The sequence below is a fragment of the Engystomops pustulosus genome, chromosome 2 (assembly GCF_040894005.1).
Source record: "Engystomops pustulosus chromosome 2, aEngPut4.maternal, whole genome shotgun sequence".
NCBI classification, from domain to species: Eukaryota; Metazoa; Chordata; class Amphibia; order Anura; family Leptodactylidae; genus Engystomops; species Engystomops pustulosus.
Window position 1 is genome coordinate 223,059,232 of NC_092412.1, and position 27,297 is coordinate 223,086,528.

A 27,297-nucleotide genomic window follows, 5' to 3' on the forward strand; every position below is an offset into this window, starting at 1 on the left:
TGTAATATGGATCCGGCTTTCCCAAGGTCCTGAATTTTATAATAATTTTTTCAGCTAAACCACTCAGCTCAGGGATGTTTCTGCATCAGTGTAGCTATAGCATTCTCAAGGTATGTTTGGTTCATAATGCATCAAATCAACTGTGATGCCTTGAATTTTGGAGTGCTGCCTTGTTCCTGAAATAGATAGATAGATACTACTTATTTTCACACTCCTAGTTCTTCTTAGAACAAGCAAGGCTTATAAGACTCCCTATGCTTGCAAAGGTGATCATCTCTGTCATAAGTTTTGACCATACAAAACTGCAAACAGCGTTAGGAAGCAGACCTGGAGATCTGTGTAACCAAACCTTTGTGTGTGTTGTTAGTTTTTGCCAGACTGTGAAAAATACCTTTTTATTGCAGCCAGGATTGTAGCTGGACTATGCTGCACTGCACTGTGAGATGCCTTCACTAAATACAACACAGCTTCTCTCCTCAGTCTTCTGGTTAGATATAACAGTAGAGGGGAGGGGCTTTGTAGCAGTTTGAATTCAGAGATGAAAATACACAGCAGAGTAAGGAGACACCCCAAGTGCTCTAAGTCCAGCTACATTCCTGGACCACATATACACTTTTTTTCACAGTCCTGAAAAAGGTATAGTCATGGGGCTGCTACCTAACACTGTCTGCAGCTTTGTCTAATCAAACCTGCTGAAACCTCCTATTAAATGATCAATTTACTTTTGCTACACATGTGATTTGGACAGGCTGGATGCATGAAGCACCAAATATCTTTACAAATAAATCATTCTGTGCCTCAAAAGACAGATAATTACAGAGCTTAGGTTTTAGGCAATTCCCAGCAGGTCGGTGGGAGTGACAGAGGATTGGTCGATAATTGATGTTCTGAGCAGGTACTGTAGTCCCTGTTAGGAATATTGTACTGCGAAAGCTAAACAGGGGAAGATGGGTCTGCAGCACTTTCATGTGGGTTTACACCACACCCAGCATAAAACAAGCTGCCACAGCCAAGAACAGAAACAATTAGGGTGGAACAAGGAACACACCTTCCTGGTAAAGATGGAACACAATCCCTGAGTGAACTGTGAAGTCCTCGCTAATGAGTTAGATGGAAGGAAGATGGAAACAGGAAACAATAGGGACCACTCATCAAAGCCCAACCTCATGACCTATTCAATAATAGCTCCCCTGCGCAGACAGGTCCCAGCATCTCCTGTCTGTCACCGCTCAGGACTACATCTACATCACTCACATTGGGAGTCACTACCTGGAAAGCCGCACTGGTTTCCAACTTTTATAGTTTCAGTCGTGGAGATAATGAGAATATTTCAGAATTGCTGACTAATTAGTTATATACGAGAAAGGCAATTTTCTTAGAATTGTAATTAGTTATTTCTAAAATGTAGTCATGTATATGCATGAGTTGGCAAGGGTGATACTGGATCTATGGTGATTAATAAGTATGATATACAAAGCTGTGCTGGCTCCTTCTCATGGGCTCCGTCAATGGGAACCTTGCTGGCAGCATGTTATAGAGCAGGAGGACCTCAGAAGAGTGTACATAATGTCCTGTCTGCAGGTAGTATGCTATTAAGCAGGATATGTTGAGCAGAATGTACATAGTTTCCTATCTGCTGGCAGCATGTTATAGAGCAGGAGGACCTCAGAAGAGTGTACATAATATCCTGTCTGCAGTTGTATGCTATTGAGCAGGAGGAGCTGAGCAGAATATAGATCTGCTGGCAGCATGTGAGAGAGCATGTTATAGAGCAGGAGTACATTCAGTATCTGTTCTCCCCAATAAAACTCATGGAAATGGCTTAGGGCATTGCTATGTATGGGAATACTGGAAGGAGCAGCTACACAATCATTGAGGGTGGGGGAGGAGGGGTCCAGACCATTCATAATCAATAAGTAATAGCTTATCCTAGCAATGTACCATTATTTATTGTCATGAGAATGAAGACGTCAAAGAATCAGTCAATCAGTCAAAGTACATCAAAGCTGGTACAGCAGATATATATACTATTGTCTTACTGGCCATACAACAATTTGGTTTAACCGTAGCTTGTAGTAGAATCCAGACTATAATCTCAAGATTCACAGGTTTTATAGTCTTTGATGGATAAGATGGCAGAACTCTACATGTCAGTAGGGTCCATTAGTCATGTCATGGAGCTCATCCAACAATTGTGGTTTTCACTGATGTGAGTCTAAAGTTGGATGAACAGTGAACAGTATGAAATTCTCTCGAACCTGTGAATATTATTGCCTATTATTTGTATTATTGTGCTTCCTATGTTGATTTATGTAAGGGAACTTCAATTTAGGATATAAAATTATATATTTGAGTAAGCAAAATTTCTCAACATTGTAATGTTTGACAATATTTGCCTCTGCAATATACAAATATACACGTGCATTTGGGCAGGAGATGACTATACAATGTCAGTTGTTGCCTCGGGTAGCAGGGATACATTTAGGCTTTAACCAAGGGTAAATATTAAGTTTTGTAATCTAAAACACATATTTGCCAACTCTTCTCTGTATGTGTTTAGATAAACTAATGCCACACACTAGCTCTACCCAAGCTGGGAAGTATACAATACTCATAAGTTTCTAATAGTCACAATGGGTTATTTATCATTCGTTTTCCTGGGCTTTTTTGGTGTACAAAAGTCTCAAAAATGTCACATTGAGGTCTTTGGGGAATGTTCACTGTTAAAAAGTGTTACAGAACTATTTACACGTCTTTCTGAATCTGGCGTAAACCAACAACTGCTAGTGCAACACCATACAAAGTCACATTCATGCATTGAAAAAAGTTCCATAAAAAGTCTTATAGTTACTCCAGTCCCCTACTTTTTATGCATTTTGAGACTTTTTTGGGACTTTTTGAAAAGAAAAACCCAGACAGAAAATAGACCATAAGAACATTTATAAAAGGGCCAAAGCCACTTTAATGAATATGATGGGTAGTGGAGATCCAAAAATAGACATAGAACTGTCCCAAGGAGCCACCTAATGATAAATAACCCCCAATGTGTGCCAACATTAGTGCCAACCATGTTAGTGACCTGTAACAGTGAATTCTTCACTGCTTTGAGATATGGTATAAGACAAATGAGCTTGGCAATATAAGAATTGCCATTATGCGGTTTTAACATTTTGCAGTGTTCTGCACCATGATTCTATGTGAATGTATCCTTAATAAGGAGTTCTGTAGGATTTCCCTATCATGGACCGCCTTATAATAGGTAATCAGAGTATTACGGATACTAGGCAGGGGTGCATCTGTCTTGAGCCTATCGCCTCAGGGTGGCATCACCTGCAGAGAGTAGACTGGCCTAGATGTAGAGCAGGTTTGTAGGACGGACTTATGTGTCCGCATGGCATGAAGGGTCTGGGGTCCCTAGGGTCTCTTCACAGCTGATGTCAGCATGGGTGGGATACTCTACATGGACTACCCATTTATTAAAAAAAAAACATAATATATTGCTATTGGATGGAGTGGAGGGGTGCATCTTTCTATAGTTCTCCACATACAGCACAGAGGCTAGATTTACTCCTGAGGGAAGAGGCAATGGCTCTATTGTCCACCATTGTCAATCTGGCATATTTCTATACAAGAATGACTGTGCCTAATGCTGTGGTCCAGCAATGACCAAGTGCCAACATAATTTCTCTGGGCTAATTGAAGAACAGTGGCGTAACTTGAAGCTGATGGGCCCCAGTGCAAAGTCTGTGGCAGCCCTCCGGCTATAATGTATGGTTTATAGTACTAGTCTTCTCATATGGAAAAGTGACACCTTATGGGCCCCCTAAACCTCTTGGGCCCAGGTGCGACCGCACCCTCTGCTCCCCCTCAAGTTACTCCCCTGTTGAAGAGAGTTCCACCAGTAGGACCTCTACCCATCATTAATTTATAGCCTAGTCTTTTAGGACATACAATATTAAAATATTCTTCCTAGTATTCATATGTAACCATAATAATAATCTACATATATCTTAGTTTCTAAGTATTAGTCATAGCAGAACTAGTAATATTCATACTGTCTTCTTACGTAAGAAAAGCAATGGCATCAGAATATCAAACTGCTGAGCAAGAAGCTGTGACGGAATGTTGTAACCAACGGCAACAAAACAGACCGTGTATTTATACTCAAATTGTCACCAGCATCACACATATTGTAAGTTACACTGACTTCTTAAAGCATAATCAAAGATGGAAAGGTATGGCCACAGCAGTTTAGAATACATTAACTTATAGGGTCAAGATGATCCCTGTAGACTTATAGGGGGAATTCCTTAAGAATTAAATTTTTAATGCCAGTATTAAAATCCCTTCCGCTGGTGGTCCTGCACACGTATTGTTATATGTATTGCAAGAGATTGTCCATTTTGGGCAAATGACTGGACAATAATACTATTTATGTAATGAGAAAAGTTATACAGTTTTCAAATATACTTTCTGTATCAATTTCATACACAGGTGTACAGCTCATTATATCCCTGGTCATGTGATGTCACACAGGTGCACGGCTCATTATATCCCTGGTCATGTGATGTCACACTGGTGCACGGCTCATTATATCCCTGGTCATGTGATGTCGCACATGTGCATGGCTTGTTATATCCCTGGTCGTGTGAGGTCACACAGGTTCACAGCTCATTATATCCCTGGTCATGTGATGTCACGCAGGTGTACTGCTCGTTATATCCCTGGTCCTGTAATATCACACAGGTGTACTGCTCGTTATATCCCTGGTCCTGTAATATCACACAGGTGTACTGCTCGTTAAAACACACAGTTCTGATTACTCTCTGTGATATAACAAGTCGTGCACCTCTGGGACATCACATGATGTATGTCCCATCTGACCAAGAGTATTTCTTAGCACCCCAAGAAGTCAAATATTGCTTCCAGATTATATACAATCCACCATACAGTGTCAAGATTCTGCGTTTTTCGCAATACTAAACGTAACTTTTAATAATTATTGAATAAAATAAAATGTCATAGATTCCGGTAAAAATAAAGAGCACCTATCATCTATATAAAAGGCAAAACCCCTTAAGAATACGCCCGGCGGCTTACAGCGCAGTCCTGCATTTTCTAGTGTGCAGCGCGGCAGTGTCTGCTAGCGTTATCAGAGGTTTCCGATAATGCTAGCAGTGTAACACTGCTGTGTCTGTTGTAGCTCTAGGAGCTGCTTACTTCAGTTGTGCCTTTTCTATAGCTGTCAGGTCCTCTTTAAGTATTTGGGTAAAGTACATAACAACCATACTGTCAGCCATTGTTTGCTACTGTATTAAAAAAAAAAACTAAGAAAAATATGTAAATTTATGCAACAGATACCAAAACTCTGCCCAGACATAGACACGTAGCGATTAGCATTAATTTGTGCACAATTAATTCCGTGTCTGTAAATATTATGAGGTTCAGCTTTGTAATTATTGGTGACGCAGAGGGCAAGGATTCAGGACACAACTGGTTTCATTGAATTATTATTAAAATAAACTATAACATGATAGATACAGAAGGGAATATCTTTACACTCTCTTCTACAAATAGAAGTTATTGGGTCGCCCTATGGTAACTTCTCATTGACTTTATATTTGCCATGTATGGTCCTCAGCACAGAGAATAAAGGTCTTATTGCTGGGGGTGGGGGGGCATTTATAAGATTGGAGACCCACAAGTTGTACCAAGTGGTCATACTTGATCCGTGGGAAAACCCCTTTAAGCGCAATGAAACTTATTTTGCAGTTGCTAATTTTATTGAATTATACTTTTATTGAAATTGTGAGCTGCATCTTCGGCTTACATTCCAAACTATGATGTTACCTGCCTGGGTTGATTACCTGCCTGGAATCGAAGGAAAACCCCTTTAATATAGGATCAAAGTTAGGAGCGGGAAAACCTGTTTAATTCTTTTGAATATGACATAAGCAGCCAGTGGTGGAGCATGGAACTGCTGAGCTCCAATAGAAGATCTTTAACAGGATCCCTCAAATATCTGACATTGTAATAGTACTGGTCTACTCATATAGGGAAATGCAAGGGAACTTATAGGCCTTTGTGAAACTGTGACTGGTCCCCTATAGTCAATGTGCGGGGTTTGGGTCATAATTGGGTCCCCTAGAGTTATACCCTTAGTCCCAGCACAGAAAGAAGCCAGAACTGTAAAAAGGTGGGATCTGGCCCATGTGTCAAGTGATGCTTGAAAATGAACCTTCGGGATACTGTACACCCACAAAACATATAGGAATTCATGTAAATCGCTTACAGATTCTTACACAGTGACCTTTCATGTGATATCTTTCTGAAACTTGCATTTTATGAAAACCGCCTCAGGTTGTATCATATTTTCATTATGAGTATGGATGGACAAGGAGAAGAGCTAACACCAATCCCGACATGTCTGCTTTAGAAAATATGTCAATTTACTATGATATAACAATCAAAGAGATTTTCTTAAACCTCTACATTGTACCATTTCTCTGTAATTACTCCTGAATATGCATATATCCATATGATGACCGCTGGGTGCTACCTTCCCCCTGTCAAAGGGGAGTGTCCTTACATAGTGTGACATCTTAAAGGAAACCTACCACTTGAAGTGGCAGGTTTCCGATGGCAATACCGGGCACCAGCTCAGGGTGAGCTGGTGCCGGAGCTTATTTTAGTTAGTGTTTTAAACCGCGGTATCGCGGTTTAAAACACTTTTTAAACGTTATAGCCGGCGCAGGGAGGTATGCGCTCGGCGCTTACCGTGCGCGCGGCTACATAGGAAGTGAATGAGAGCCGCGCGCATGGTAAGCTCCGGCACCAGCTCACCCTGAGCTGGTGCCCGGTATTGCCATCGGAAACCTGCCACTACAAGTGGTAGGTTTCCTTTAAGCACCCATTGGAAAGTGTCATAGTGAACAGTGACACTCCGCCATTTGGTAACTCCCAGTGTTTAATAAGTTAAATATTTTTAAGAGGAATGACCTGAAATGGCACAACATGGATTTCTAATGGAGATCTTCCAGAATGATGATTTCATGAAAATTCCAAATGTAAAGATGTCAGATGTGGTACATCCTCATTAAGGGTCCACAGATTAAGGCAGTACACAGAGAACAGTGCTGTGTGCTTGCTGCTCTTTTCGCTGTGTGTCATTTAAATGAGACAAGCCAAAAGGTGGGGTCAGAAAAAATTCCACTGAAGGAGTCAAATTGACAAAAAAGGGCATTTTCTTGCAAGATCTGTTTTTACAGCTTTCACTGTACAGTCTAAATGAAACATCCCCTTTATTGTTGGGGTCAGACCGATCATGGAGATACCAAATTTAAAAAGTTTTTCTTAAGTTTTGTTTTAATACATTTACTTCCATTTACCACTTTGGAGAAAAAAAACAAAATCGTCATATTCTTATGCTCATAACTTTCATACTTTAGTGTATGGATATGTATATGGTGTTGTTTTTGTGTGACAAGCAGACATTTTCATTGATACCATTTTTGGGACTGTTCAACCTTTCCATCACTATTTGTTAAAATTTTAATGTGTGAAAAAATGTCAATTCAGACATTTGGACTTTTTTTCACTTAATAGAATAATACATTTTATATTTTGATAGATCAGACAACATTTTTGAAATGCAGCAATAACTGATTATTATTGTATTGCAAAATATTGTGAATATAAAGGTTCGGAGTTAGAACTTTTCTCTGACAGTATCTGATTAAGGTTGTTCTATGACAGCCATGGGAATCTCAGAGAGACAATCGGCTGTCATAGCAGTGGATCCCCTCCCTGTGATGTCGCCATGTGGAGGCCACGTTAGAGGCCAATGTGGTTTGTCATTTGTGATGCTCATATGCTCCTCTTAGGCTGGATTCACACTAATGTATGCCTGCTGGGCTGTAAGCAGGCGGGCATTCGCCCAGCGCCATGGAGAGGAGGAGGGTTGACCCTTCCCCTCTCCATAGTGATCCATTGCGCACTGCGCCGTAACAAAGGGGAAAGATAGGACATGTCCTATCATTTCCCCATTTACAGAGCGGTTCAGTGCCGCATCTGTGGGGCACCGTATATCTCTGTGCACCCATTGCCAGCCTATGGGGGACGTATGTACGTCCACAAGCTTGCAGCCATACATACGTCCCCCTACAGTCGTGTGAATGTAGCCTTAGGGCAGTGGTGGCGAACCTATGGCACTGGTGCCAGAGGTGGCACTCTGAGCCATTTCTGTGGTCACTCAGGTCATCAGCCCAGGACAGATTTCACCAAATCCACCAAGTCTGAGGCAACTTAAGAGATGCTGCAATCAGCGCTATTTTAAAGCAACACTTCATTGGCTGTTAGGAACTGCGGGAAAAGTGAGAAGGTGTTGACAGAACTGCAATATCTTTGGAGCTCATCCTGCTGGACCAATCATTTTTCCTCTACAGAGAGACCCTGGAGAGAAGCTACAAGGAGAGTCTGAATTTGCTCTCCTTCTCTCAACTGTATTGGTGGACTCAGGGGGGGGGGCGATACAATTGAAAGATGTGGATGAACAGGTAGCAATAAGTTACTGCTTAAAATGCCATGTTGGCACTTCCCGGTAAATAAGTGGATTTTTGTTGTAGTTTGGGCACTCTGTCTCCAAAAGGTTCGCCATCACTGCCTTAGTGATTAAGGCCGTGCACCACAATATAACATCACAGTGCAAATCAGCACTAAAATCAGGAGGCAGAAAAGACCTTGTGCCACACTATGTAATAAGTATTGTTATCTCACCTATAAGCCAAGTCTACGATTCAGTGCATCTTACGACTGTCCTATACTTTTGAATACTTTTGATAAATTTGCCCCACTATCCATGATGGGACATGTAATGAATGTGCAATGAATGTAAGAGCACATATACAATAGTGCACAGTATGAGAGATTAGAGACAGCCTGGTGCCAGGATGTGGCCATGTGTTACATGCTTAGGACTGCTTCCTATGTGATCCTTAGGGGAAACACAACAAGATATTGTCTACCTATGGCTTCCAGCCAAGGGTTCCCTATCCATGCAAAACTAATAAATCAGCTCCGCTATTATCCAGCATCCCCAAGCTCACGTCTTATCTTTCCTTGTCTCACCTCTTCTTCCTCATTGCTATACTCCAGGAGTAGTGATCTGGTAATCAGAGTAATGGGCTGTCATGCAACATTTACAAAATGCGGTAACCATATAGGCCATTTGTCAAAGACATTTCCAGCTGCTGACATTTAATACTAAAACAGCAGCTTCCTGCCATACAGGGCAGATCCGTCAGTGCCTTGTGAAAAGATCTGGCCACTTCCACTTCCACTATGAGAAATTCATGCAAAAATATGTTACTGTATATGCATATGACACCTTGTCAATGGGATCAGAAAGTTGCCAAATTAGAATTTAGGTTTGTTGTAGCAAAATTATTAAAACTCACTTATTGGGGGAGAACAATAATTAATAATAATAATTCCTTTATTTATATAACACAGCGCTACGTAGAGCTTGCCAAATCAGTCCCTGTCCCCATGGGGCTCACAATCTAATTAACGTACCATTATGTTTTGGAGTGTAGGAGGAAACTGGAGGATCCCCATGCAAACACGGAGAGAACATACAAGCTCTTTACAGATGTTGACCCTGGGACTTAAACCCAGGATCCCAACGCTGCAAGGCTGTAATGCTGCCCACTAAGCCACCGTGCTGCCCTTAACAATGGTGACCTAATTGGTTGCCACTACTAAAGGTGCGAATAGGATGTGGGACCTTAGCCCTTTCCCTCAATGTCAGGAATAGCAGCTTGCCTGGAGTCTTACATCTATCTATGTCGGCACCATTAGGTTAAATGCACAAGGACAAACTAATTCTCGGGCAAGAAAAGCAGATGTTGATGTCTGATTTGTATCCGTTTGGCATCTGGTTTTCATTGATCCTCATGAACTGTAGTTTATCAGTGATCCTTGAAAACAGGTTTTATATTTTGCGCCTGTTATGATGGGGGGATTTATCATTGGGGTTTTTGTCAAGGTTTGCTGTTTTTTTTATGCAGTTGTGCTCCAAATGCTGTTTTGTGACTTTTTATTGCGCCAACTGAACATAGGACAGTGCAACATCATTTTAAAATAGAGCATGTTTGTGCTTAATTTGTTATTCACTTAGACTAGTTTTCGCATAAAGAGAGGACCAATTGCTCCTTAGAGGGACATGTGACAAAAAGAAACTACAAACCTCCTCCTATGTCACACAGTGGTCCAGGATTTTTTAATTTGGAAAAATGTAATGTATAGGTAAATGTGACTGGTAAAAGGGAGACTGTCACCAGATTTTACCCCACTAAACTCCCAGGACCATATAATATCATTTCAAGCATTGCCTCTTTTACGTGAAATCTCATCCATTTACCTATAGACACTCCTCTCGAAAGCCATATGCAAATTTGCAGAGAAGAGTCACTTTTAAAGTGACTGTCACTTTAGACATCCCTATCTTCAGTGTTATAGTACCTGGAAATATACTGTTGGTGTGGTAGATAAAAATATCATCTTTAAGCTTTGTGGATCTTTGAACTACAGAACCGGGACACAGACAGTTAAAGCCATAGGGAGAGATTTATCAGGACTTTGATAAACGCTGGCCTATGAAAAATTTCAGTGAGCTACAGATATAGATCCAGTTCCCGCCTGTTGCTTTAATTGCTTGTAAATCCAGTTCTGTAGCTCAAAGAACCACAATCCTGATGTGACCTAATTCTTATTATTAATATGTTCCCAAAAGCAGGGTAGCCGTAGTGGAGTGGCTGGTTGGCTAGCGTGACTTGTCTCCCTGTCCAAGCATAGGCCTTATCCTCACCCGTCAGGGCCAGCAAGGTGAAGCAAGATGAAGGGAAGGCAGTGTGAAGGTAAAGGTTCCTCCTAGGACACTCCCAGTGTAGGTGACAGATACCCAGAGGTTGGTAGGAGGGAGGCCCATGATGTTAGCAGCAGGCCAGGAATGAACACAGAGAAGGAAAGAAACTCACAGGTCCTTTTAATAGGAGAACTACAGCAGCAGGTAACCGGCTAGTAACAAACTCCTTCCTCTGAAGGCTAGGGCTATCCCTTGGAAGGATAATAGTCCTCTTTGAAGCAGGAATGAAGTAGTATCTCAGGCTGGACTAGTGGTTAGCTATGCTGGAAACGATGAGAGCCGGATTGGCTCTGCTTCAATAGCTTCAATAGCAGTCAGTGTGTTCTGTAGCACAATTTTAAGACAGAGACCAAAAACCCCAGAACGAGCTTCTATTTATAGGTTTGCTCCTTCAAAGCCTTCTAAGCCTCAGAAAATAATACAAATGTTACTTAGATAAATGAATAAAACATTTAACTCTTAGGTTAACAGACATACAGACACAAAATAATGCACCTCGTAAAGGCCGATTCTCACCGCTTTGTGGTGGTGTGGTACCATGCAGCCTAATCAAGGGAAGAAATGCAGTAAAATTGATCCTGATAATAAAACAGGGCCCTATTACCTGGATATCTGAGTTGGAGAAAGCCCAGTGGGGTGATCAGTCACACTGTGCCCATTGGACAAGAACTCCGGGCTAGATTGTGTACTAGCATAACTCCAGGACATTACACATGCCCTAGGTATTATAGAACCAAAGATAAGGGCATCTGAGGTGACAGTCCATATTCAGCCTCCAAAAATGACTCATCTCAGGCAATAAATTATTCTTCACATCTCACTTTTACATGAGTTTCTAATTTCACATAAAAGAGGTAATTCTAGAAAGGTTCTACCTTATGGGGCTGGTAGTTTAATGGGATCAAATCTGGTGACAGAGTCCCCAGATTTCCTGATCATTGTTGCACCCTTTGGTCCCTTTAAATGTGCCCGTACCCTTCTCCTTTTGATTTTTCCTGTTTATCTTTTGACTTCTAGGTACTATTTCTGGCACATATCCCTACAGAGTATCTAACAGCTAGAAGTAGCATCCATTGAGTTACACTCGGTATCTCAATCCTATTGGGATAGACGGGAGAAATTTAGAGTTGAACTCTAGATGACACCTTTTTGTACATACCAAGTCTACATGTAGTAGTCCATGTTTCACCCTCAGGCCCTAAAGTAAAGTCAGTTATGAAGATTTTTTTAATATTTTTTTTTTTTAACCTGAACTTGAACTTTTATTCACCATGTTAGATGTAGATCAGAAGCCTGTGGAAATATTTAACTTATTATAAATGATTCTTAAACATTTTTAATCATCTTAATGTGTTTTCTTAGCCAAAAAAATGGTGTAACGAGCTCTAATTTTGCAATACAAAACAAACTTACAGTACATACATTTTCGTGTCAAGATTAAAATGAGTTTGTTTGGAAGTGATTACTATGGCTAAACCAAGTCAAGATGGTCAAAGACCCAATCAATAAGGCCCAAGACTTGGAACTTCAGGATAAGTTCTCCATTCTGCCACTTTTTACAAGCCCACCAAAGGACCGGGTGGACCTATATGTTCATCAATAATAACTGACCCTATAGGTCCATCATAAGTAAAAAATCTCATGACACTCGGGTCTTATTTTATATTCCTTATTAGATCTTAACTAATGAGCACTGGTCAATCATAGAGACACAGTCGACCTTCAGGATTATCACCCCTGGTGGGCCAAAGGTACCCCAATCCACCACTACATCGGATATTATCTTTTATTCGTTGTGCATTATGTAAATTCCTAGTTATACAATAGGCTATTTATGTATAGTATTAGGACGGCTAATGGATAGAGATATTATATTATATCATTATTAACCCTTTGTTCTCTCAACAGGTTTCATATCCAACCAGAGCTTAATAATGCAAGATCAGCCAAGTATAACTTTTACATCCGGATCACTAGACGGTGAAACGTCTCCCATAAACCATACAGATGATGTCATACAGGATCAAGGGGGTTCAATTACTTCTTGCATTCCCTTGGTAAGTAGAATTTTTTTTTTCGGAACTGAGCCATAGGTGCGGGTTTGGTTTTCTATATGATGATGTGATGTGATGTGATGTGATATAATTGAAAGACGGAATCGGATGTAGATAGAAGAAATTAACTCATTTGCGGGTTTAAAAATGATAAGTTTGCCTTAATACAGATGACAAGGCAGTCATGTTTAACCCCGTTCACTTACATAGATTTTAGATTCAATACTAGACACAACCCATAGTGCTCCTAGAGGAACAATCAGCCATATAACATATCTGCTGCTAACTTTTTAAAAGTTAGCAAAGGACTCTGTGAGTACTTGCAGATAACCACCTTGACGGTCAAACTTTATAATATTCTTTTTATAGATTTTTTATAGATTTTAAAGTGGAGGATCATAATAATTCCCATTAACATACACTAATTTGGACAGTATAAGGTAACCATGTTTGGAGGTTTGTCTGGAAAGCACCAATCTTCACATGGTGAAAGAATTTTTCACAGTTAAAAAGTATTGAGGGAAATCCCAAAAGAGTTATCAGCGAACCTATAGGAGTAAGGAGAGAATATGCACACAAGTTATAGCTTTCAGTCGTACGCACAAGCCACATGTGGCGTATGAGTATTTTTTATAAGCCTCATCTTTTGCTGTGCTACCCTAAGTGGTTATTTGGGTTTAGATTTTTAAATTGACTTCTTATACAGCAAAATAAAAATTTAAAAAATACAATTTTTTTTTAACAAACTGTACTGTATTACTGCATAATAATTAGAGGTGAATGGACCCAAAGTTTAAGTTCAGTGTTTCGGTTGCTTCCCCCCAACCAGGACATAACCCAGACATGATGAGTGGCCAATCCCGCAGATTTACGCCCCTAGCAATTATGCATGGCTGTCCACCTGGCCAATCACAGCCATGCCTAGTTGTTAGGGGCGTACCTTTGCCAATTGGCTGCTCTGCAGCATATCACACAACATGTCTGGGTTAGGTGGAGCAATGTGAATGCCGACTCTGAACTTAAAGTTTGGTTCCGCTCATCTCTTATAATTGGACTACAAGGAATCCTTCATCTTTGCAGTTGGTGCTGCGTAATGTGGACACAACCAGTCTTAAGTTGACAGTATAGAATTAGGAATCTGTATCCTGAACAAATTCATCCATTTCTATATTTGTAACCCAAGTCAACCATAATTATGCCAGAACCATTTCCATCCCAATTGAGCCAATCCTCAAACTTCTTGTTTCCTAACAATGCAGTGAGTGCTGGACTTCTGGAGCCTACACAAATAGTATTTGACCTACTATGATTGGTCCCCTTTTACCAAGGGCCCTATTGTCGCAACAATGTCATCTTCTAGGGTACATCCACTGCTTCTTCTAGGGTACTACATCATGTTGCATGAAAATCAAGCAGTGTAAACTAAATAAATAGACATTGTCCAGAGAGCCCAATGTATAAAAGATAAAGAAAGGAGGCAAGCTACAACAGCATTGGACTGGCCCACCAGAGTACCAGAGTACCAACCTATTTCCCTAATATAGAAGAAGATATTCAGGCTGGTATGATCTTTTAAGCATAGAAGTATTGAAGGTGGGTCCACTAAATATTTTATCTGGTGGGCCCAAGGAATCTCAGTCTGATACTGGGACACAACCAAATAGCCTTTGGCCAGACAAACATTGGATACAATTGGTGCAATCTCCCCCATACCACCTTTTTTCCCCAGTGAGGAATATGTATGGCCAGATTAAGTGAATTGATTTCATGGTTAATGTATGCAGTCTATACCTGCCAAATATAGAACTGTGCTCTATGGTATGCATATATTAAGTCATTTCAAGGTTATAGTACATACACTGCCTTAGGCATCCATTGGCTGGAAGGTGACCCACACATCTAGGAATATTTTTTGGTTTCATTTTGCAGGTGATGTTGGATTAATCAACTATATATTTCCAGTATGATCTGATAATGACCCCAGAGATAGCTGGAATTTAATATTTTGATCTTGATAAAAGATAAGAGGGTTCAGGTTACAATTTAAAGGAATGCAGCATCGCTCTGGGGTATAAACCAAAAGCACTTATTTAACAATTTACAAATATACGTGCAATAAGTTCAAAGACAGTAATATACACCGTATGAACTATAAATAATTCGGAGGTAACCTTCTAGCAAGTGTCAACCATCAGTAATTGCTTGAAGAAAATAAGTTTTTCATTAGTTTATAACTTACATTTGATTTACACAATTTTGGCTGTGCTAGTTTTCAGGCATAGTTTTCTCATAAATACATGTGTAAACTGTTTGCAAAGGTAATAATAAAGTGTTCACGCCAGTTTTGTGACACGCTGTGTCCGCCGCCTCACAGAACTCTGGACCTTTCTGTGTCGATTCGCCAACATTTTTGTCGAAAGTCCGACATAATTGTGGTGCATGCTGAGTGCACCAAAAAAAAATAGGCGCACTCAGTTTAAGCGCGATTGGTGAGTCCCGGGTGCACCAGATTATTCTAGACTGTGCGGCGGTCTTCAATACGTGCAGTTTGCCTCACTATTGATAAATGTGCCCTGTCTGTTTACCATACACTTGCCAAATATGTGTTTTTAGATCTCTTTGATACAAATAAATCTTTAATCTTGAAGAGATTAGGAGAGGGAGAACCTAATTACACTTGCCATATCCAAGAGATCTCATACACTTGCTAGCATCATGCCAGCGATTCTGGGCAGGGGAAAGGATATGCTTCATGGGTTATAGAAGAACCCAGTGCTGATACATGAGAGTTAGTGAAGACAGCAGCACCTCTAGCATTCATAGTCCATAGAATGTCATGTACAAATAAACTACTGTTTCAAAGAGATAAACAGAATAGACAGAGGACACAACAACAGGAACAGGCTAGACTGAGGATGATAGCAAACTCATTGCTGAACATGACTAATGAATGTAATTGGCAAATGAATTGGGAAAAAAATGTTTTATCGTACTGACTCTTCAAACTAAATTTTAATTATTACACCTGAGCAACTGAAATCATGAATCAGGAAATTTTGGTAAAAAAAAACCTTGTTTCTTTGCCATTTTAGGACAGTTATGGTGGTAACACACATGATTCTGACAGCCAAACGGAACGAAAAAGTTCAGATTCATCCATGAGCCCTGACCTTTCCTTGTCACCTCAAGATCACATTCCTATGAGATTCTCAGGAAAATCTTCTCCGCGAGATGAATACAGAAGGTATAGCTGCGATGACCCCACAGAAACCAGTTTTGGTAAATTCATTAAAGAGAAACCCCAGTTTCATCCTTACAAGAGGCAGTACAGTGACGTTTTTCCAGATGCTCTCCATTCTATGACTCTTGGAGAGAAACCCTTTAAAAGCATGGATGGGATAGACAACTTTGACGCTGTCTGCGGTCCCACCTGTCCTGAAGATAATGAGTCATTTACCACACACATCCCTGATATAGCAGTGGAAACAGCTTGGTGTAACTCTATACAGTACAGCGCCAGCCATGATGAAGGCTCGCAGATGATGGTAAGCTTCTCAATGTGTCACTAAAATGGCATTTTTTACATTCATTTTTCTATTCTGTATATGTGTTCAAAATGGCACCAGTGTTCATACAGTAGATTGGCAGTTCCACTTTCTAACGGTCACTAATCAGCTTTTCTGTATAGACTGGAACCGCATAAGCAGAGTCGTCTCATTTTTTATTCACTGATGAAGACCTAGATGTTGTAGGATATTGCATATGAATCTACAATGTACATTTATGCTCGATGCAAGCTGCTTCCACACTTTTCTGAAATTAAAATGAGACACATGATACAATTCCTATTTCAGGGGTAAATATGTTAAAGGAGTTTTTCAGGACTCAACCAAAAAAAAGAAAGAAATGTAAGTAATGGGGGCCCCTTCGACCAATGAGCGGCCTCCACTTGTGATATAAGAGGAAGTGACATATTGTGGTCCAAGGAAAAACCCTTTAATGTGAATCATTATGAGTTGCTAAATAAATTCTTCAATCCGATGTCCATATTGTTCAGGGTTTTCACATATTATTTAGAGGATATAAAATTTACAGGTGTCATCCTCTTTCTGCTATCCAAAAGAGCCAATAGTTCCGGGTACGGACCCACATTAAGTAGACAACCACTGGGGAGCATTTATACACAGTGGCTTTTAGTTTTTTGTTCTTTATGTTTTGCTGTTTCTTGGGCTCCGGTGGTTGGCAACTGCTATAAAAAGGAGCATGTTTAGTGACAAAATTGTTCTAATTTTTCATCTTACTTAAGTTAACCTGTCACCAGGAATGTCATTTTGAGATGATGACAGGTTCCTATAGCCTATGCCAGTGATGGCGAACCTTTTGGAGACAGATTGCCCAAACTACAACCAAAATCCACTTATTTATTGTGAAGTGCCGACATGGAAATTTAAGCAGTAACTTATTGCTACCTGTTCCTCCACATCTTTCAATCATATGGGCCGTCAATACAGTTGAAAGAAGAAGGGAAATTTCAGACTATCATTGTAGCTTCTCTCCAGGTTGTCTCTGTACAGGAAGAATGGTGTGTCCAGTAGGATTACCCTACATATAATGCAGTTCTGTCAAAACCTTCTCACAGTTCATGCAGTTCAAAACAGCCAATGAAGTGTCGCTTTAAAATAGCGCTGCGGACAGAATCTCTTAAGTTGACTGGTACTGCAGGAAGATTCAGTGTTTGGTGATCTCTGAGCGCCCGCAGAAAGGGCTCCGAGTGCCACCTCTGGCACCCATGCCATAGGTTCGCCACCACTGGCCTATGCTATCCTGATTTAAAAAATGCATTTGTCAGTATTCTGAATCATTTCAGTATTTTATAAAACTTTATTTCACATTACCTGGCTCTCTGCTAGCAGCATGTTGTGAATCTTGGAGGGAAGGAAAGCTGCACCAGCCTGTGGGCCTGTATCTCAGTCTCCCTGCATTCTTCCTGTCCTCCACACTAATCCAGCTCCCTTCCCCGCCTGCCTGATACACATGACAAGAAAATGGATCTTGAGTGGTTAGATAAGGAGGGGGTGGAAAAAGTTGGACAAGAGAATGTGGAGGAGAGAAGAGTGCAAGAAAACTGAGACAAAGGCACACACAGGCTGGTGAAGCTGCCCACTCCCTCCCAGGACTCACCACACACTGCTGGCAGGGAGGCAGGTAATGTGAAATAAGGTTTTATAAAGTACTAGTTCACTAGATGGTGGTAAAAAGAGCAAACACATTAAAGGAAACATAAATGTAATCACACATCTTACATATCCTGAATGCATTTGCTGTTGGAGGTGGTCATGGTGGAATGGTGGGGCACTTACGCTCACTTTCCTGTCTTACACTGTCACATAATGTATTTCTTCTCTATGTTTTACTCGTTTTTAAGGTTGCTTTCACTTAAATACGGCTTCATATAATCTATTTGGTGCCCTATTACCACTGGCTTGGGACTCTTCTGGTTGGCAGATGATGATTATCCTCATTGTCTCAGCATCTTTGGGGCAAGTATGAATGGATTGTGCCCTTCCGGGTATTGCACTGCCTTACTTTGTGGCATTTCAATTTCTGTCCCATCTGCATTTCATTATGATTGGTAGCTTGTGTGATTGGTCTGCATGCTTGCTGTGCTGTACAATGAATTCATTGATGTATATATTACCTGAAGTTTTCCAAATGTGTCCTCAGATTATGTCACATCTTAATGCAGAGCACTGAACTGTACTGCATTTTATTGTATATTGGATCAGATACTGTAGTACAGAAGAGGTTATATCCATCATAAAGTCACAATTTGAAGGCTCAGTAAACCTTATTACTTCTAAGTATCGAAAAAGAAAGTCATATTACAGCTAATTTCCGAATATTTGCTTAAAGGGAACCTGTCACCAGGAGACACATTTTTAGCATTCCCCAAGTCCCCACAGAGCATAGTACATACACTGCCAAAGTGTTTTTGTATAAAAAATAGATTTTACAGAAAAAAAGATATGTTATATTGTACCTTTCATTAGCATCTGCTGTGTGACTAGGCAGTTGCCCAATGGGAGGGGCTGGAAAGGAGCAGTTCCCCCCACACCCTTGGGAAACATGTGACCTTTTCAAATATATGAATAACTACCCTCACTCAGGATTGGCTGTAGAGGAGCAGGGGGCGTCGTGAAGCCAAGTGATGGGTGTTTTCATATATTTGAAAAGGTCACATGGAGTAGCTGTTCCCCAAAGGTGGGGGGAACTGCTCCTTTCCAGACCCTCCCATTTGGCAACTGCCAAGTCACATAGAAGATGCTAATGAAAGGTACAATATAACATATCTTTTTTTCTGTAAAACCAATTTTTAATACAAAAACACTTTGGCAGCATATGTACTATGCTCTGTGGGGACTGGGGGAGTGCTAAAAATGGGTCTCCTGGTGACAGGTTCCCTTTAAAGGGTTTTTTTAGAATTAGACAAACACAGTTGTTCTCTATCAAAACTACCATTAATGGATTATTTATGTTAATGTAGCCAAGTTTTTATAACCTTCTGGGGACTTGCCCATAGTACATATATGTCCTCAAGAGATTAAGGCTGTATGGAGAAGGTTCACAGGTTCTCATGTATCTGCTGTATTAGGCCTCATTTACACAAACCTGTGTCGCCATAGCTGGGTGAAAATACAGGAGTGGGTAGGACTTCTCCCAAGGTGCACCAATTCTCTGGCATTTCCTTCCCTGGATTAGACCTAACCTACAAAGTTTCAAATGTGCTCTTAAAACCCATCTCTTTAGGCAGGTCTATCAGACTAGCTAACCCGTCCTATGTCCTCCTCCCAACTCTTATCCGACAAACACCAGATACCAAGCTCCAGGCTTCTCTGTAGTCCCATTGACAGTGTTTTTTTATTTATTAAATTATTTTTATTCTGTTCCATTATAAAGAATGGGAGGACCATTATACAAGCTCTTATACCTCTTGTGTCACCCCCCCCCCTCCCCCATCTTCATAGAATTTGAGCTCTTGTGTCATCCCCTCATCCTCATAGACTGTAAGCTCTTGTGTCACTCCCTCATCCTCTTAGGCTACATTCACACGATGTATGCCCGCCGTACCGTAGTATGGCGGGCATACATCGGCGCTGCGGAGAGGAGCAGGGGATGAGCGCTGCTCACCCCCGCCCCTCTCCATGGGAAGATACAGCGCATGGTGCCGTATCACGGGAAAAGATAGGACATGTCTCCCATATAGAGCCGTGAGCCCATAGAAGTGTATGGGGGACGTATATCAGCCATACATATGTCGGCCGTATATACGTCCCCCATACATGTGTGTGAATGTAGCCTTAGACTGTAAGCTCTGGTGAGCAGGGCCCTCACTCCTAATTTTCCATAGCACTGTTTGTACTGTATTATAGTTGTATATGTCCCCTATAATTTTTAAAGCGCTACGGAATATAATGGCGCTATATAAAGATTATTATTATTAGGGAGAAAGGGTGAGAGCTCTTCACCTATAGCTTAAAATCTGAAGGGCTCGGTCATGGTGCAGTAAAACACTGTATGCTCACCACACGGGTGCCATAGAGGCTGTGATACAGCTGCATATTGTGCGGCCATTTCACTGGCCCCCAATCGGTCATGTGCATGGGAACTAACTGCAACAATATTGACAGTTAACCTGTTAAGGGCCATGGTCACAGACGACCATTTCACCTAAACTACATGTTAAAAAGCACCAGAGACCAAAGTATTAAAACAGGGCTCATTTACTAAGAGCCCCCCGGACCTCACTTTCGTTGGACATCCTGACGATTTCCATTTTGTGCCATTGGGACAGGTATTTAAAAGGGGTTTTTTGTGCACGCGATCGGATTTTGGCGCAATCAAGCCGGCTTTCATGCAACACAAATCATGGGGCGGGCCGTCGGATGATCCAACGGATTCGGACAAACCGTGGGATTTAACTTAAAAATTGTCGCAAGCCAAGCACTTACATACACCGGGAAGAAGAAGGTGAACTACAAAGTTATATAAATTTAGTATCCCTATGATCTTAATGACCTATAAAATAAAGGGGATGTGTTATCTGGACTGCGTAGTTAAAACCGCAAATACAAAGCATGCTGCAAAAAACTGTGGGTTTTTTTTTGTCCTTTCCACTGCCTTTGGAATTATTATCCAGCTTCCCAATAGATTGCAAAGAATAAAGAATAATGCCACTAGTTCAATTGGTCCCACAGATATTAAGTCCTCATACAGCTGCTAAATGGGAAAATAGAACAGTTATGGCTTTTGGAATACAGGAAGTGAAAAATGGAAATGCAAAATCTGAAAATGTCCTGATCCTTAGGGGCTTAACCTATGGAGCTGAGTTGAAATTCCACACAGTTGCAGTTTCCTTCACCAGTACATCCTTATGAAGCAACATCACAAACATTATGACATCCCTCATTGTAATATATCATTGAGAATTTTCTCCCTAAATTAATGTTTACAGCTGCAATGTGGTGTGTATGGGGCCATAAAGGGACAACCTGAAGATTGCATAGCCATTGTACTGTTTAAAGGGGTATTCTGAAATTCTGCATGTCTGATACAAAACCCATGATTCTATAAATAAATGAATACAACAGAACTCAATGTCATTAGTCACAAAAGGGATCTTAAATAGTTTGATTTTACAATTCACAAAATTTTACGTTTTTTTTAGAGTAAGCAGAGTTATCTCCAAGATGGCCGTCAATTACAACTACAAATCCCATGATCCCACAGTTCTCAGTAACAGCTCTGCCCTCTTATGCTTTGCTCCCAATGATGATCTAATAGACTATCCTGCTCTGTTACCATAGTAATGATGCATGTAACTGCCAACACTGCACATTACCTCATTGAGATGTGTCTCACCACAGCACTGGCCATAGTGGATGCACTGCAACCAACCGACTGCAGCCAAACATAGTGCTGATCACATGACCTGCCCTGGCATTGATCATTGTCTCCTCAGGGACAAAATCAATGGACTGATTAACGGGCCAGTAACATTTTATTTCTCCATTACAGGCAGTCCCCGGGTTACATACTGTAGATTTGTTCTTAAGTTGAGTTTGTATGTATCAAAACTGTATACTTTATTATTGAAACCGTTGCCAAATTTTTTTTGGTCTCTGTGACAATTGAATATTAAAAATGTTGGATTCTCATAAGAACCAGGATTAACAATAAAGTTTCATTGTAGATACCAACTGTTTATTGTAGCTGGAAGATAAAGTAGGGGGACCACATATATTGTGTATGACCACAGAATTTTTCTGCTAAGTGGAGCAAAATTTTAAATAACAACTAATTACGTATTATAGAGAAAAAACGATATTGGTAGAGGTTTCACGTACCCAGATGGTGGAAGTTGAATTTTCGGAGTGCACACGACGTTCTGGCTTGAACTTGCAACTGCTTTAGAAAAGAAGGAAATCGCAGCACATCCAACGAGATAAAAGCACTTTATTCTTCATTCTTTAAAAGGCATACATCGGTGTGTCTAGACAAGCTGAAACGCGTAGGTCTCCATTGCCTACTTACACACTGATGTATGCCTTTTAAAGAATGAAGAATAAAGTGTTTTTATCCCGTTGGATGTGCTGCGATTTCCTTCTTTTCTAAAGTAATTACGTATTAGCTTATATTTGAATGACCTATTTGAATATGAATTATGCTTATTCCTTTAATATACCCCTTTAAGGAATGTTTAGAGCGGTTTATAATGTAGATAATGTAGATACTTCTTTTTATAATGTAGATACTAAAATTATACAAGAAGTAGTATCAAAGAACTGGCAAAACACACAACACATGCTGCCATATTGCTGATGTAACCATTAATATTACCGCCTTTGTAGTCAGTGCTTAAAAATAGAGCGCAGTGACATAAACAATCTACACATGAAACTAAAGCTATAAATGTGTCGTCCTCTTTGTAGTTGGGATCAGAAGTGAAGCTGAAGCCACAATCATTGCTTATGAGACAGCAAGAAAAAGAGCAAAGGATGTACTGGTCCCAATCTCCAACACAGCAGATCTACTGTGCCCCGCAGACATTTCCTCAGGTAAATCCCTTATGTATCCCCATTGATTTCTTATGTATACTAAGCGCATGTGCAATGTGAGAGTACATTTAACGGGATGTTTAATAAAGCAATTACAGTAGGAAACTAAGGTCGCAATGATATTGGGACTTATTTACTAAGGGTCGCCCTGTTCACGGCTGTCACACGTGATCAGACTGTGGTGCGGCTGCGCTGGCTTCCATGCGTCAGAAATTGGGGCGCGTGCCGTCGGACGATCTGACTGATTAGGACTGAGCGTGGGAGTTAAGATTCAAATTGTGTCGCCAGACAATGCACTTACATGCACCAGGAAGAAGAAGGTGAACTCTGGTGGACCTGAGCGGGGAAGCTACACATGCAGGATATCGGGCGCACGATCTTAGTGAATCGCGGCACAGTGCATTATCGTCAGACAATACCCCTCCCTGTAAAGGCAGGGGAAAGAGTAGACATCGGCAGCAGTGAGTGATCCTTATATGGACAGTGACATCACTGGAGACCTCCCTGAGTATATGCTCAGCGGAGGCTGGCGGGGGGATGGAGTACTACTGCCCCTATCCCCCATAGGCTTCAATGGCCTCGGCTAAGCGTTCACATCTCTCAGAGGGAAGGAGCAGTATGGAATAGCGCAATTTGTTGCGTATCAAAAAAAACAAAACAAGGTGTACACCTAGCCATAAACACTTGTATAAACATACATTCATGAGATCCTAACCTGTAGTTCTTTGTAAGTGGGGAAGGTTTAGTTTCTCTGCAGGTCTTATCCTGTTAACAGGTAAATATTTATGTCTTCATGTGTGAACTTTTTGTTGTTGCTGGCAGGGGCAGATTAAGGCTATTTTCACCCGACCGTAGGGGGACATATATATAGGGCGCACAGAGCGATACGGTGCCACACGGGAAAGGGCAAAAGGGCAAATATTGCCCATTTGGTGTTTGCCAAGGTGACTTACTATGTGGCACATTGGAATAATCATGTAGTAGGCGATTATATTTTGGCCAGTGAATAAAATAAGTCTACTTTTTTTTTTCTTTATCATTCTTGCTTTATTGAAGTAGAGTAAAACATATAACATCCAATTTACAGTTTATATGACACAGTTCACTGTTACAGGTTATACATTGTTTATATTTCGAATATTGTGAGAAGATGGTGATGAGATAGTGAGAACTTTCTCTTGGATGCTTTAACATGTATATCAAAATACTATTAACCTTGATAACATTTGGTAAAGGTTATGAAAGTTGTTAAAATAAGTGAAAGGTAACAGGGGAGTTGGGAGGTTGGGAAAGTTGGGTAAGGTTGGGGGTGGGGGAAGAGTGGGAGACCTGGTCCGAGCTATTTGGTCATCTTGATAGTTACCCTTTACTATCTAGGCAAATAGTTTTGCTCTATGAGCAGTTAGTAAAATCTTTTGGCTGTAGCATTTGTAATCCCAGCACATGCTTGTAGGGCGAGGTTCTATTATAATATATTCTTTTTCTATGATGGGTACATTCTAATAACTGCTTGTTTATATGGGTTTTCTACCCACCTACCGACTGTCATCTTGTTCCAAGTACCATGTTCAGCATTGTAGGTGTCCTGAAGTCAGTATTGCTACAATCATATTTCATGTTTGGGAAAAAGAAGAGCCTCCTCCCTTCCTTCAGTCAGGTGCCAGTTTTACTACAACACGTTGGCATAAGTCATTGTAGAAACTGTAGAAAACAGGAAAGTGCCTCAGGCTGGAGCATAACATGGATAAGTTACAACATGCTCATCTCTTATATTACCAATATCAATCCACCTGTAGACTGGCAGCCTGACAAGCTGTCACTCGCGCATCCCTTAGTCTTCCAACCCTAGGGGACATTTCTTAAATATTGTTCTAGGTTACCACGTTGCAAGGTGTACGGCGTACAAGTTCAGTTACTAGAAACTGTCTGCAGATAATGTGTATTCATGCGAAAAGGATACAAAATGTCAAGATTATTGTTTTTAAGTTACAACATGTTTTTAATTGAAGCTGTTTCTGCCCCTAAAAAACTCATTAGTGTTGGGTCATTTGGTATCCAACTCTAGTATGGTAGAACCTGCCACCTGGAAAATTTAGTTCAAGCTGTACACAAGATGTTGAATATTGAAATGTATTTTTGTTGGAAGATATTTAAGGGGTTGTGTCAAGATTAGCATTTATCTCCACAGGAGATTGACAGAAGATCCCAGTCCCCCTGGAATCCACAGAAAAGAGGACTGCAAGTGCCCCTGACCTACTCCAAACCAGTAGGACCTCCAGCTTTCATAAGACCCATAGAAGTGAATAGAGCGAAACCCACATCTCCATCTTGTGCTTCGTTGACTTCTATGGGACTTCCTGATCGGCCTAGCCCTATAGGATGTCTGCGGCCTGGAGGTCCCACTGCTTGTTGGGGTACTTGCAGTTCTGTGGTACACCGTGGGTCTTGGCTATGTTGAAAATAACATTTATCTGCTATCTACATGAGAATCACAGGATTCTCAGCAGCCAAACCCCCCTGCAATCTATAGAAAAGGGGACTTCAAGTATCTCTGACCTGCTTCATATCAGTAAGAGTTCAAAGTTTTTTTAGACCCTTTGCAGTCAATGTAGTGCAGGGCACAGATCCATTTTGTGTTACTTTTGTGTAGCAGCTCAGGGCACTTGCAGTCCCATTTCTGTTGGACACATAGGTCTTGGCAGAACAGGGGAAAACAAGCCCCCCTGATCTTCTCCATAGCAAATAGGAACCTCCTGGTCTATCCTGCTAAGCGACCTTCATATACTACATTGACTTCTATGGGACTTCCGAACTGGCAAACAGCACTGCCAAACTCCAAAAATCCTGGTGTTAGAGGGCAAATAAGAACTTGGATTTCTCAGTTCTGCCATTTCCAGGGGGTCCAACAGCCAAGACCTCCCCAGATCATATATTTATACCCTATTTATAACCATGTTAACATTTATCCCTTATCCACAGGAGGATAATGGGAGGTCAAACAACCAAGACACCTTACAATATGCAGAATGATGGACCATAACTCTTACTGACCTGTGCCGTCCTATAGGTTTATTAAGCTCATAGAGGTCAATAGAGCACAGGATACAGTTCCATCTTTTGCTTCTTCTACTTCTATTGGACTTCCAGAGTGGCCTAGTTGAGGCCTGGAGGTTTCTCTGTTATAAAGCAAGGCATGGTACGTGCAATCTCGGGTCTAAGGGACACATGGGTCTCGGCTGTGTCAAGATTAACATTTATTCCTGATCCACAGGAGGATCACCGGAGGTCCAAGGCACCTTAGTCACAAGTCCCTATGACCTGCTTTATACCAGTTGGTCTTTCAAATTTCTTAAGAGGAATAGTAGTCAATGGGGTACAAGACACAGATCCGTCCTGTGCTCCTTTGACTTCTATGGGACTTCCAGATCAGCCTGGTAGGTGGCTTAATCCTGGAGTTCCTGCTGCTACAAAGCAAGTCATAGTACTTTCAGTCCCACTTCTGTGGGACACAGTGGGTCTTAGCTGTTATTCCCTATCCACAGAAGGATCATAGGGTGTCCAACAGCCCAGATGCCCTGTGATCCACAGATTGGGCGACCGGAAGTCCTCCTTATCTGCTCCATACCAACTGGACTGCCAAGTTTTCTGGGTCTCATAACCAATGCAGTGAAGGACACAGCCCTGTTTTTTGCTTGACTTCTATGGAAACTTCATATAGAACAGCTGAGGCCCAGAAATCCTGATGATATGAAGCAGGGGCTTCTTGCAATCCCAGTTCTGTGGGACATGGTAGATATCATACCTCCACAGGCAGTACTGTAGGGGAGTATATATAAAATACAATTTGCACAAATGTGTCCCAATCAAATATAAAAAATTACCTACTACATATGTTTGGCAGGACTACATACAGAATCATAAAATGTTCCCTCACATTTCTATTTTAAGGCCTGCAAGTGCTATCAAGTCCGTACATTGCTGTCTTTCAGTTGAGGATCGAAGTAGGGCAATTGCAATGCAGTGAGACACGTCTTCTGACTAATAACCTAAATGATTCATCATTACATGTTTTAGATTTGTTTGGTATGTCCCTATAAAATAGAGAAGGAGATTATAGAGACGTTTATGATTGAAACATTTTGAGAGATTTAGGTAATTCACTTGTACGTCGCCGTAGCCCTTTACAGACCATCGTTCACCATGG

General features: G+C 40.9%; 1 protein-coding gene across 2 annotated transcripts in view; it reads left to right on the plus strand.

Annotated features, from left to right (window-relative positions):
• FOXN1 (forkhead box N1) overlaps positions 1-27,297 on the plus strand; it is a 63,216-nt gene that overhangs the window by 17,021 nt on the left and 18,898 nt on the right. For both annotated transcript variants that reach the window (XM_072138247.1, XM_072138248.1), the window contains exons 3-5: positions 12,833-12,981; positions 16,071-16,523; positions 22,968-23,093. In XM_072138247.1, the coding sequence (XP_071994348.1) occupies positions 12,833-12,981; positions 16,071-16,523; positions 22,968-23,093 (728 nt within the window). The remainder of the gene's footprint in view (positions 1-12,832; positions 12,982-16,070; positions 16,524-22,967; positions 23,094-27,297) is intronic.